We start from the raw sequence: 14,596 nt of genomic DNA on the forward strand, positions 1-14,596 counted from the left end.
AAAAAAATAAAATAGCATTACCGCAGGAATAATCCGACGGTAACATGGCACAAAACAACATGTTTTGGCGCTAACATTACCGTCGGATTAATCAATTCATTTACTGAGCTGGTAATCCGTCATAAAATTCGACGGTAATTACTGTCGACGAAATAAATCCGACGGTAAACATTTACCGGTGAGGTTTATGCTGTCTGATTGTTTCCAATGGTAAATTCGATAGTAAATTAATTACCGTCGGATATATTTAAAGAATCCGAGAGTAAATTCAATGGTATTCAACATTTTTTTCTAGTGAGAGAGAAAGAGATGGCTGGAGCATGGATTCGACAATGACAGCAACGAGGGACCTCCACCGACGAGAGGAGCAGACCTTCGAGAGACAAGGAAGGCAACCGCTGTTGTCACTACTGGCACCAATAATAATGTGTGATGATGGTGGCTGCTTTGCTTTGGTGATTTTCTCTGAGGCTTTGATAGGGTTAGGGTTCTTGAGGAAGGGAGCTTTTGATTTTGAGAGAGAAAGAAAGAGGGAGGTCCAGTCCATGTTCTGCTTCAGCTATTATTATTATTATTATTATTATTATTATTTATTTTTTTGGAAAAACGAAGAGTGGGTGTAATGAACCGTACCTTCAAAAAACTCGAACAGTTCATTCAATTCACCAATTAACTGTCGTTTCGATCGAATTTTTAACCAATTTTTTGCAAAACAATTTTTAAAATTAGCCGAACCAACCAAAGAACCGATTTCCGGTTAATCCGACCGGTTTTGTAGAACCTGGGTATAACTATAACGGATTTTTTATTTTAATAAATAAATTTATTATAATAATTATCGAAATAAATAATTTAAAAAATATTTACTGAAATAAATATCCATCTCTTATCTCGTTTACACTATAAACGAGATAATTTTGCATGTAACTTATTTATAGTGTAAACAAGATACATGTATTTTTTTTAAAAAAATTTAAAAATAATAAATAATATTAATATTATCAATAATCCAAATTTTTAGCATGCAATTAGTACATAATGGTTGGTAAAAGATATTAAAATGGATATATTTAATCAATTAATACTCAAAAAGTTGATGGATAGTGGAAAGAGAATTGAAACTATTATCATCACATTATCTCCCACTATCCCATCAATTTCTCCTAAAAAAATCACAGTTTGCTAATTGTTAGGAGAAATTGATGGGATAGTGGAAGATAACGTGAGAAATAACCGTTTCAATTCTCTTCCCATTATCCCATCAACCTTTTTGAATATTAATTGATCAAATATATCCATTTTAATCTTTTCTACTAATTTTTTTATGTACTAATTGAATACTAAAAGTTTGGATTATTGATAATATTAATATTTTTTATTATTTTTAAAATAAAAAAAATACATGTATCTCGTTTATACTGTAAACGAGATAAGAATGAGATATTTATTTCGATAAATATTTTTAAATTATTTATTTCGATAATTATTATAATTAATTTATTTATTAAAATAAAAAATCCAATAAGTATATATAATTGTATCTATAATAAGCTTCACAAAACACAAGAAAGAGAGAGACACAATGTGTGCGAGACTTGAGTGTGAGTGGGCAGTGGCAGGATAGAGCATAAAGGTGACATGTGTCACCGACCAACTGGCATTGAGAACCGTGCACACGTGGCTTGTGCTTTGGGCAAAGAACCTAAGAGAGAAATTGTTAAAGTAAATTAAGTTTCATTAATGAGATGATCAGGCTGGAAACGACGGTGATAAACAATTAGACAAACAAAGCGTGATATGGTTAAGAAAGAAAGAATCCGATACTTGTCTCACGTGCTCATCATCCTTACCGTTTAAGAACCAAGAATCACAATTCGCAAACAATATAAGTAGACTTAAAAACCGCCCTCTCTTCCTTCCATGCATGTTTCTAGTAACTCCCGAACGTTTTCCACCATTGTAAACATTATTATTATTGTTTTTCTTTGAATCTTTCGTTCCACTTCACGGTGGTTTTCTTTCTCATCACAATCGGATTTGTCAAGATCAACAAATAATAATGGGCAAGTTGTGGACCTTGATCACCCAACTTCATTCCCTTGCCGGGTATGCATATGAGCATATCATTCTTCTATTCTATTCAACATAACCCTTATCTTTTCTTCATTTCATGCGTTCTTAATTGTTATTACTGATTAATTTCTTGTGTGTGTTTGTGTTCACCCTTTTTTCAGGCCAGTCTTGACATTATTGTACCCTCTGTGAGTATCTGGAAATTAAAATTGTACCATTAACATATAAACATCAATTTATTTATTTATTAATAAATTAATAACTTGTTGTGTATGTTATTGTGGTAGATATGCATCGGTGATAGCGATAGAGAGCACATCCAAATTAGACGACGAGCAGTGGCTTGCTTATTGGATCATTTATTCGTTTCTGTCTCTCATGGAAATGCTTCTCCAGCCCCTCTTGGAGTGGTCAGTTATATAATATATCAGTATCATTGCTTTTATTTTTGATTTGCAATTAAAATCGATTATGAGCAGAGCATAGCATGCATGTGGCATATATATTATTGCAGGGTACCAATATGGTACGATGTGAAGCTATTGGTGGTGGCATGGCTGGTATTGCCGCAGTTCAAAGGTGCGGCTTTCTTGTATGAAAGGTTTGTGAGGCAGCACATTCGCAAATACATAACTCAAGGGAAGCACCATTCTTCCTCCGACGGTGCTCCCCATCCCAAGATTAGGTTCATGGACTTCATCACATCCAAGAAAGTGAGCAACAACTTTACTTATTTTTTATTTATTAAATTACATTCGTTAATTTCTGATGTAAAATTTTGAGATCGTGCGTGGTTGTGATTTTGTGGGAACAGGATTCATGAGTGTCATTGGAAGGAAGCTAGGTGCCAATAGTGAATAATGTGAATGCTGTCCAGTGGATGCCTTTTGACCAACACTCAAGACTTCACGTTGATTCTCTGCGCTTTTGGGACCGGCTACACCTTTCATATAATTAAATAGAGAAAGTATAGGGAATTAGCTAATGCATGCCTTTGTAATCTTATCATGCTAAATTTGCTTTATTTTACTTTATTGTCACAATCAACATTTCATGTCCCTCGCCTTAATTTGTGATGAAGGAATTAGCTAATGCATGCCTTTGTAATCTTATCATGCTAAATTTGCTTTATTTTACTTTATTGTCACAATCAACATTTCATGTCCCTCGCCTTAATTTGTTCTTTCATCACATAGTCTCTACTATGCTCTGTTTTTACATTTGTTGTTTAATATTGTTCATCTATCTATTTATCTATTATATCTATTATATATTATTAAAATCAAAATTTTTTAACTAATAGCATAATTGACGAGATATGTTTTTAAACAATTATACTTAATTTATTGTATTAATTATTTAATTTAATTTATTTATAAAAGATAGTGAAATAGATTATATAATATTTTATAATATTTTTTACTTTTTACTCGAGTCATGAAATAAGATTATTGTTGCACTCATACAAAATATTGTGATATGGTGTCAGAAAAAATTATTAGGTGCTATTGGTATAAACCAGGATAATTTACTATAATAAATAATGTAGGATCCATTATTACCAGAATGTATAAAATGAAAAAGGATACCAAAATGTATTTTTTCTAATCTATATAAATAGGAGTTCCGTTTACGAATATACGTAATTCGCTATAGGGTGTCGCGGATTACGTGCTAGGGGAAATAAGCATAAACCGCGACAGGGCGTTAGTGAGCAATTTGCGTAAACATAAAATAAAGTAAGTCAATAGTTAACAAAAACATACATAACACACACCTAATTCCATGGAAATAAACTAAATACAAACACATATAATACAAAATTATATGACAAATCTAACATAAATAATTTACGTCAATGAAAACATAAAATAGTATGCTACGGCTCATGCCTGTCCTCATCCTCCTCGTGAGAGTCATGTCCAAATGTGCCCAGGAGATGCGACCATGTACCAACTGTCATATGGACTGCCAACATGCTCATTCAGGTGTACATGTAACTGGGACTGGAACCCATGAGGGTAAGACATCTGTGGCTAGTACTGCTGCATATCCTCCATATCTGGGCGGTACCCCTACGTACGTCCATCTGGGCCTGGGTCTCCGGCACTTGATCCTGTGGGGTCTGCTGTTGAAAATGCGGAGGGTCGTCATCCCGAATGAGATCTGCAAAGTCAGAATAGAACTTGAACTCCCAACCTCGTGGTCCTTGCCCATCGTGAAAGTCAGACCCGCTAGGTCATCATACATCTGTCCATGGATCTCCTGGTATATCTGGGAGCTCGAAACATGTGTAAGAGGAACCTCCTGGGTCTCCGCCCCTGCCTGCTCAGTGGGTCTATCACCAGGACCACCATATGCGACCCCTGATGAACCACCCCGATGCTGAGGACGGCCATGCCGGACACGGTGATCGGCATGTCCGACTCCGTTGCCATAGGATCTGTCATCCTGAATTATGTCATCCAGCCATCGCCACTCCCGATCTGTAGCCTGGGTACCAACGCATCGTCGTCGCTCGATGCGCCTGTTATCAGGCACGTCCGGCATCAGAACCCTAGAAGGCGCCTGTGACGACCCTCTCTGAACAACATCCTGACTGATCTCCTCGGCCCTAGGATCGGCAATCAAGGAATCCGGCGATAGAAACCTATGGGCCACTCTGTACTACCATCGCAGAAAGTCTGCGGATAGCCCGGGATCAGGCACCCGGGGATACTCAGGACTGCATCAACGCTGTTCTGTCAACTAAGGTGCCATACCTGATAGTAAGTCGGGAACCATCTATCCCCACCCCTCCCATCCTTGGCATGGAGTCAGTCTATATTTGAGGCCGGCTCAGGCTCGTGCTGGACGTCACCTAGCTGTGACAGCACCCTATCCACCTGGTGCCACTCAATGATGGCAAATTATATCAAGCAAGTACATGCACACCATAACCGACTGTGCTCCTCTATGAGAATCTCTAGATGAACAACAACCATCACGTCGAGCGAAGCATAAGGCTCCCAAACAATCTACAGACGTTGATAGAATACATTTATTAGTCCATTAACTAACAAATATGTAGTTAATTAATAGATAAAAATTGAAACAAAATGAATAAACTTACATCTCGATCACCTAAGCGGTCCAACGCTAGGCGACACTGGACGACTCTCTCCTCCTTGCAGTCGGATGTCGGCAAGTAGGTGACCCACCTGAACGAATACAATGTTATACAATGTTAACAGGTAGAACCATAATAAAAAAAAGTTACAGTTTAAGTCTAACTGTACAGATATGTATACCTGGAAGCCAATGGGAAGGAATATGTGTCGAATCTCCGCGCCCTGAGGCTAGGAAACCGCCAAAAAATCCATGACTGCGGTAGCTGCAGGGGGCCTGCCAAGTTTGTCATGTTTATGTTGGCCACCCGACACATGCAACGATATAGCCAGGCCAATGCTGCCGACCTCCAGCTATAACTGCCCATATCATCAAGCCTCGCCACAAAGGGCAACCACCGTATATGCACCCGATTTCCACTCTTGTCACCGAATAATTGAGTGAAAAGTAGCATCATAAAATAAGCCCGTGCATATATGCGTACAGTCTCCTCCGTAGCATCATCTGACAGCACCCTGAACCTCTCATGAAACCAGGTGAAGTGGACTGTATACTGCTTCACCTTATTCTGTGGTGGAAGTTCGCCAAACAGTTCCTGAAACCACTCCCACACCGGTTTGCCTTCTTCTATAAGCTTCTCAAAATCTGTAAGGCACCCGAATACAGGTAAACCATCCACGGGCAGCCCCAGCTGGTATGCTACATCCTGCAATGTGATAGTGTACTCTCCAAAGGGCATATGAAAGGTATGCGTCTCAAGATGCCATCTCTCAATGAAAGCGCTGACTAAGGGCTCGTCCAACCAGAACCACCTAGTGTTGAGCCTCGCCAGGTGGTACAAACTAGCCCTCTCCAGATAGAGTACGATCCTGTCATGCAGATGCATGTTCTGCTGCCTCCGGACACTATAAATACACCTAGTCGGCTGGAGCATGTGATAAAAGATTCCTATTTTCTAATCACAACATTCAATGAAAGGCATAAACGATTCAAGACCTTAATCTAAATTAATTAAATACTAAATTTTATGATTTAAAATAATAATTTAAATCTAAATTTAAATACATAAATTATAGTTATAGGAAAAATATTATATGAAATACATTAACTAAAAATAACCAAACTGACCTCTTCGTTTATGCTGCCAGCAACGTGCGCAACACCGTTGAGCCTGTAAAGATTGCGTGCCTCTGCCATAATCCCGGCTCCGATCTCAAATCAACCACCCCACACTTTTCTCTCTTTTCCTCTTTCTAGAAAACCTCTCTTTCTTTCTCTAAAAAACTTTACAACCACCACAAATGTAATCCGCGAGACCCCTAAAGTGTATTTATACTAACGCATAAACCGTTAGACTTCTGTCGCGTTTTATGCTTATTTCTCTTGACACAAAATCCGCGACACTCCTATAACAGATTACGTGTATTCATAAACTGCGGGACTCCAGTCACAGTTTATATATATTAAAGAAAAAATACATTTTAGTATCTGTTTTTCATTTTATGCATTTTAGTAATAATAAATCCTACATTATTTATTATAGTAAATTGCTTTATAAACTATAACTCTTATTAGGTGCTATTGGTATAAACTATAACTCTTACACTAGTGATTTATTAATTGAATGACAAATTATTAATGAGTATTTATAACAAAGTCATTTTTATTGTATATGACATATATAAATTGATTGAAAGAAGTAAATCGTTTTATTTTACTGTTTTAGAGTACCTAATAATGATTCTATTAGTTGATTTTGTCTATCTTTATTTTATATTAAAATAATGTATTATAAAATATATAATTTAATAATTTTGTTACCTTTTCAAATTCAATCATTATTCCCATGCATTTATAGGAATTCTAGTAAAATATTATTAGAATTTTTTAATTATTAGTTTGTTAAATTTTTTAATTATCGAAAATAACTTATCAAATTTAATTTTTAAAAAATATCTTTTTAACAGTTATAGCACCTATGTTTAGTAAATTAAATTAAAATAAATAATTTTTAATAAATACAAGAAATAAAAAATTTATTTGATAAAATAATTTTTAAAATTAAAAAAACTATAATAAACATAAATATAAAAATATATTTAAAGATTATATTAGACTTTTTAATTTTGATAAGTATAAATTAATATTAAAAGCTAAGTCATCTTAACTTTTAAAAGTGTGCAAGCACATATGGATAATTTTATTAAACTAAATTAAGTATAATTTGTCTAATATATCAGTTACTTAATTTGATGAGGATAATATCTAACTATTTAAATTAATTTTTTGATATTAATATAATAATTTATAATATAATTTATATTGTTCAATTGAGTTATTTATTTATTATCATATTAGGAATAATAACAAAAATAAAATATGAATCAACTAAAGCAATAATATTGTGCATTTATCTTATCTTTGACAGTTTTGATAGGTGGTTAAACTAACAAGAAAAAAATATAAAACAGTTTTTAGGTACAAATACAACTACTTCAACTTAAGAATAGATAAAATATATTGGTAAATTTTAATACATAATAACGTTGATCATATTACTTTGATTCCAAAAATAAATATGATATTAGAATATAAAACAGGTCTAAGTAGATTTTAACGGAAACAATTTTTCATATTTTTGCTATAATAATAAAGAACATAATTCAAAGAAAAATTTTATCTCATATTAGATTATACTTGCTCAAATCAGTTTTAACATAAAAATAAAAAAGTTTAAAAATTTTACTCATAAGTCATGAAAAAAATTACAAATTTAACCACTAATATTATTTAAAGAGTGATTTTTAATAAAAAGATAGGATTCTAACATAATACTTTAATTTAATAATAAACTATATATTATTATTAATGAATAATTATTATAGTTTGAAAACAAATAAAATTATTACTTATTAGTTTTATTATTTTTAATATTAAAAATAGTTAAACTTTAAATTTAGTTAATTTTATAAAATTTTTAAAACAAAATTATTATGCATATTTTTATTTAAAAAATTAAAAAAATATTTTATATGATTTTGTATATTATGTTGTACAGCATATGGATACATATATTAGTTACTAATAATAATAAGGGTAATTTATGCAATAAAATAAATAGAGATTAGAATTATATAGATGTTCTCACCAAAATTAGTTATATATTCAGTCATGAACATTTCTATATAAATCGAATCAACTTAATTCGATTTACGCTATTTATATATAAATTAAATTAAGTGATTCGATTTATTACTGATATAACATATACATATGGTAAATTGAATCAGTCTTATTCAATTTACTATTAGTACAGATTATTTCTAAGTTAATTGTTTATTTATTTTTTATTAACTTTAAAATATAAATGTTAATAAAAAAATATCTCTATTTGGATTCAAATAAAATATAAAAAAAATTAAAACGAATAAGAATAGAAATATCATTTTTGTGTTTTAGTTTAAATTATAGAAAATCTACATTTTTACACATTTGTGAATTTAAAACGAAATAATAAACGATTTTTAAAGATTTATCAAAAATCATCTTTTGACTCATTAGCATCTAAAGAGAATCATTACCAGGACTTTCGAGGTTGAAAAAGTTATCATAAAGTATAGCTCTCCAATATGGCATAGGAGTTAAAACGCAAATTTTTTTAGAGTCAGAAGTAACAAATAGTTATACAATATAAAAAGACTAATTATATTTAATTGATATAATATTTTAATTATTTTTCAGATTACATATTGTATAAATATAGTTGATATTTTTATATTGTATAGCTATTTGTTATTTCTGATTCTAAAAAAATTTCAAATTTTAATTTCTATGCCACATTGGAGGGCTATATTTTATAATAACTTTTTTAATATCAAAATCTTGTAATTATTCTTTAGATGCTGATGAGTCAAAATGATAGTTTTTAGTGAATTTTTATCAGAAATCATTTGCTATTCTTTTTTAAATTCATAAGTTTGTAAAAATATAGTTTTTTTTGGAATTTGAACTAAAATACAAAAGTTATATTTCTATTTTATTCATTTTGATTTTTTTATATTTTATTTAAATTCAAATGTGATATTTTCTGATTGATATTTATGTTTTAAAATTAATGAAGATTAACTTAAAATAATCTTTACTAGAAGTAAATTAAATTAGAATGATTTAATTTATCATGTATATGCTATATCAATAGTAAATCGAATCAATTTTAAAATTTAATTTGATTTACATATAAATAACATAAATCAAATCAAATTAATTTAATTTATATAAAAATTTTCAGAACATAACATGTAACTAATTTTAATTAAAAGTATTTGTATAATTTTAATTTCTATAAATTATCCTAGAAGGACGCCTCTTTCAACTTAATGTTTTATTTAAGTATACATAAATAAGCCCGAAACAAATTTTGGAGAGAAAAAAAAAAAAAAACGGTGGTCTGATAACAATTGTTGTCCCAAGAATTAACTTCTCAAATTTTCATTTTAATTATCTACGTTTAAAAAAAAAAGTTAAATCCTTTTGTGATTAATTGTTGGAATGTTATCATGGAAATTTACTAACCATTTTACCCGATAAAACGGTGGATTATATTCTAGATAAGAGTAGTGAAACTTACTGGTAATGAATCTCATGCTTATAATCCACATCACAACCTAAGTCTTGGACAAAATCACCCCAATTGTCAATTAGGTACATAGACCATTCTTCCAACTCGCGCACTACTCATTGAATGAAATATATTCTCCATTAAGAATCATCACATCACATGTGTTCCTTTCAATCATGCTCGTACTGATATGGATATAGATACAGAATATGACACGATATAAAATATATCAACACATAAATTTTAAAATTTTATAAGATATAAAAATATATGTATATATAAAATATAAAATATATTTTAGATAAATTATAATAATATTTTAATATTTTATTAATATTTAAATATAAATTAATTTTTTAATTATTTTAAAATTTTATTTTAATTATATAAAATATTTAAAATATTTTTTTATTTTAATAAATATTTAAAATGTATCCAACATGTAAACTTCGTAATTTAGTAAAATATCTATATTTCATAGATTTCTTTAGTTTTACAAAAAAAAGAAATTTTTCACACAATCTTTTAGAATTTTAAAAATAAAAAGCTCTTGCAAGTTTTTTTTTTTTTTTTTTTTGTCACACACACTAGTACAGGCGTCTATTCATACACACTAAAAGTTCTTTTCTACCACAACGTAACTATAACTGAAAATCAAACCTTAAATGTGGCTATTATGAGACAAACATATTTTTCACTCATACAATGTCTCGGTCATAGCTAATTGCAATTTTTTTTTGGTCATACATACTCACACACAATAAAGGTTTTATCACAATTCAACTATAGTTGGGATTCGAACCTAAAATTTGACTATTATGAGGCTAACATATTAGCCATTGATATAATACCTCTGCCACCAACTAGTTGCAATTTGAACATCTCATTTTATTCATACATGGGCCAAATAACAAGCCCAAAGAAGAGAAACCTCTCTTTATCTAAAGCACGAATCACGAGCTGACCCATTAGAGAAGCTAGATTGAACCAGCAGGTCCGTGTATTTGAACAACACCAAATTCGAGTTTTAAGATCCAACTCTAACCTAACTTGAAGAACAAATAAAAGCTTCCCTCTTACTACTTCGGTTATATACTTATGTGAACTATAAGAATATGGTAGATGTTATAATACTTCTGAATTATTTGAAATTTTGAAACTCCTTTACATTATTAATATTATAATTAATAATTATTTTAGTTTAATCAGTTTTTCTTTTTTAATATGGTAAAGTTTAAGAAAAAAATTTAAATTCGCCCGACTCAAATACAATAAGAAATTTGGATCGTGAATCAACTTCTTCTTCAGCCACTGTGACGAAGCCGAAAACAGGGCTGCCTCTCCAATAACGTCAAGGTTCAAAAACGCTGCCGTCCTGTCAGGAGTTTTAAGCCACCGCCTGTCACTGCACACAACTCTTCCAAGACACCGCCAGTCCCTGACCACTGCTGTGCCGCTACAATACCTGGCGCGCTTTCCTCTCCAGTCGTGATACTTTCATGGTCGTCCAGAGTTTTGATAAGACACCGCCGATCGTCTTCTCGCCGTCATAAGTACAAAATTGGGTTCCATATCTACCGTTTTGCATCTCGAAGACCTGGTGAATTGGCACTTATTCCTCTTCTGACCTTCGTTGTTGTCCCCGCCACAGGTGGCTTCGTCTGCGTGCTATTACTACTACAGGTAAACACTATCCTCCATGGTTTCTCCTTGTTTTTTATTCACTGCAAAAATTTAAATTTTACCTTTATTTATTTAAAAAAATGTAATAATTTTTCAATGGTCTATCTACTTTTTTTATTTTTAAATATTATTAAACCAATTTTTTTCCATTGCAATATCCATTTACTCGTTTTATGCTTATTTTAGTTTGGGATTTAGCAATTTGTCTTAGTTGATACTAGTTCATAGTATTTTGCTAGTAATGCATGTTAAGATTTTTTGTTGCTTGCAAATTGATGCTACTTTAAATGTGATATTGCTATTGATTTATGGTTATTATATAGTCATATTTGTGCTGTTGAATTTTGTTCTCCTAGTGTGTAAATAAAAGTTAAAACTTAAAATGATTTTTAATTGGCACATAACCGATTGTTGTTGTAAGCTTTTGTGATGATATGATATTTATTCATGATCGCTAAATTTATAAGTTTGTTAATTAAATAGACTCAATATTGTTTAAAATCTGCATTTTTTTTGCAATCAAAATTTTATACTCCTTTTTTTTATTGCTTTTCTTTGAGTTTGAGACATGTGACTTTTTCTATAATAAATTTTAGTGATTTGATAAATGATTTTTGTCTATAAAGATAATGTTATGTAGACTGATGGAACTTTTATTAAGCTTTGTTAATAATTTATGCCTAATTATCATTGTGTAGTGTTTAATTTATTAGGCAAAAAATAAATAATGTACATATTTTGGTGTTATTTGATTTCTTCATTTGTAAGTCTAATTTTTGGAGCTTTATCCGAAGGCATTTTGTCTTGTAGTACTTAGTATTCATATCTTAATTTTTATTACAGTATTGTTTATGTTTAGATTATTTCCTTGCAAATGTCATTCATGGAAGAGGACGAGATAATAGATGAATGTATGTATGAGCATGAGAATAGTATTTTTTATGATGAGAAGTATTCTGGTGATGAGTCATATTTAGATGAGTTGTCGTTGCAAGAGCAGGAAGAAGAGTTGGGTGATCATTTAGACGGTGAGGAGATATTTGAAGAATTGACAGATTATGATTATGATAATGCATATGGATTGGATTCAATTGAGGATTTATTGAAACTTGACTTTTTAAGCATTGGTGAGGTTGAAGTTGACAAGTTTCACTTTGGAACCCTACCCATTACTTTTGAATTTTACAACAAATTTACAAAGAGCCAGGTTTCAGTGCAAGAAAAGAAAAAAACTGAAAGAACTCAAATGATGAGACCTACATGCAGAGATTTGTGTGTTTTCGGAAAGGATATCGATTAGAGAAGTGATATACTTTGCCAAACAGAAAAAAAAAAAAAAACCAAAGACTGAGACAAGAACTGGGTGCGAAGCACAATTTCAAGTCAAGTTTGTAGGGGTAACTGGAAGATGGCATGTGACCCAATTTTCAAATGTTCATAATCACGAACTATTGGAAGGACGGTTGAGCAGGTTATTGCTAGGTCATTGGAGTATGTCCAAAGCCGAAATTACACTCATGAACAACTTGCGCAAGTCGAGAATTAGCAGGTTTATGCTTTGCTAGCAAGTCAAAGTGGCAGTTTTGACAAGTTGAACTATGATCCTAGAGACATATATAATCAAATAGCTAAGGTGAGGCGTGAGATTCCAGAAGATGTGGGTAGAGCATTAAATTTTTTGGAGGAGATGGCTGCAAAGGATAAATTTTTATACTATCAAGAGCTTCGGGTGGCAGATGGAAGGTTACTAAATCTCTTTTGGTGTGATGGTTTATGTAGAGAGGACTATGAATTGTTTGGAGATGTTGCGTTTGATGCTACATACAACAAGAATAAATATAAGTGTCCTTTTGTTGTGTTCACATACAGATGTTAACCATCACAACCAAACTGTTGTCTTTACTGCATGCATTGTAATAGATGAGACTGATGAGACTTATATATGGGTGTTACAACAGTTTTTGGAGGCAATGAATGGTAGAGCCCCATGGTTACTCATCGTGATTACTAGCCGCCTACTTCTCCCCTGTGGTGTGAGTGGTGATGCTGTTGTGCTCCTCTATTCTCGGCACCTTCAGCATCCTCCACTCTCGTGCTGCTGTGCTTCTCTATTGCCATTTTGCTTCTACTTTTCTATCGTCGTTCCATTTGCTTGAGCCATATTTTCTTCTTTTGGTTGCTCTGTTTAGTCTATCTTGAATCTATTTCTATATTCTGGATTTGTTCTTTTATTAAGGATATGTTCTTGTTTCTATTCTTCAAATTTTTATTTCAAATATAATGTTTTTAGGATATTTTAGAATTTTTACCCCTAATTTGGTTGTTCTGTTCTTCTATTTTGGATATGTTCTTTAGTTGTTTTTCAATTTTTGCTCCTATTTTAATTATTCTCATATTCTATTTTTACCTCTATTTTAGTGCATTAAATTAAAATTAAAATTTTTACTTTCTAACTCATTTAAGTAATCTAATTCTAAAAGAACATCTTAATATTTAAACTTAATGCTAAATAATATATTTGGTTCTATCACATTTCCATGTTGTTTCTTTTACTTACTAAAAAAAAAATTCAAATTCAAATTTTTATTTTTTAATTTAATAAAATAACTTCAATTATTTGAAGAGTATTTTTATCATTTAAAATTATGTGAAAAGTACATTTTAAACTTTTAAAATCAAATTTATTTTTAACATTATAAATTTATTAAATGATATTAATCCAAATTAGAATTAGATTTTTAAATAAAAGAAAAAATTTTCAGCAATGAAGAAAAATATAAATAAGAAAAAAAGTGAACGATAATTAAAGTGAGATTATGATTAGATAAAAACTATATAATTTGTTGTTGAATTGATTGTTCGAACTTGTAAGTCGATCATTAATTTTTATAAGGACATTTTTGTCTTTATAAAATTAACTATAAGAGTATTTGATAAATTAAAATTTAAAATTATGTTTTTTAATTCATTTAAAAAAATTTAATTCTAAAATAATTTTTATTTTTAAATTTCAAATTTTTTGATGCATTTAAACAACGTCAATACCAAAAAGATATTTTTACATTTTATTAATATTAAAATAAATATTTTATAATTTTTAAATTAATCTTTAAA

The 14,596-nt window shown here is 30.8% G+C and overlaps 1 protein-coding gene and 1 pseudogene across 1 annotated transcript; one reads left to right on the forward strand and one right to left on the reverse strand.

Moving 5' to 3' along the window:
* The first annotated feature begins 1,747 nt into the window (after positions 1 to 1,747).
* LOC107634587 (HVA22-like protein e) lies at positions 1,748 to 3,227 on the forward strand. The gene is made up of 5 exons (XM_016338018.3): positions 1,748 to 2,106; positions 2,235 to 2,261; positions 2,361 to 2,483; positions 2,588 to 2,786; positions 2,888 to 3,227. Exons 1-5 carry the CDS (start codon positions 2,060 to 2,062, stop codon positions 2,894 to 2,896), a joined length of 405 nt encoding a protein of 134 aa, XP_016193504.1. The 5' UTR covers positions 1,748 to 2,059; the 3' UTR covers positions 2,897 to 3,227.
* An 882-nt stretch (positions 3,228 to 4,109) lies between these two features.
* Positions 4,110 to 4,623, reverse strand: LOC148572218 (uncharacterized; annotated as a pseudogene).
* Between the last annotated feature and the right edge of the window lie 9,973 nt (positions 4,624 to 14,596).

This window comes from Arachis ipaensis, chromosome B3, assembly GCF_059453495.1.
Source record: "Arachis ipaensis isolate K30076 ecotype BB chromosome B3, ASM5945349v1, whole genome shotgun sequence".
Taxonomy (NCBI): Eukaryota; Viridiplantae; Streptophyta; class Magnoliopsida; order Fabales; family Fabaceae; genus Arachis; species Arachis ipaensis.

Bases quoted from the DNA above. Each gene is read 5' to 3' on its own strand.
- LOC107634587 (XM_016338018.3), top strand. From the start codon at position 2,060: ATGGGCAAGTTGTGGACCTTGATCACCCAACTTCATTCCCTTGCCGG. The intron at 2,262-2,360 runs GTGAGTATCTGG...TTATTGTGGTAG, and splicing joins TTGACATTATTGTACCCTCT to ATATGCATCGGTGATAGCGA. The intron at 2,484-2,587 runs GTCAGTTATATA...ATATTATTGCAG, and splicing joins CTCCAGCCCCTCTTGGAGTG to GGTACCAATATGGTACGATG.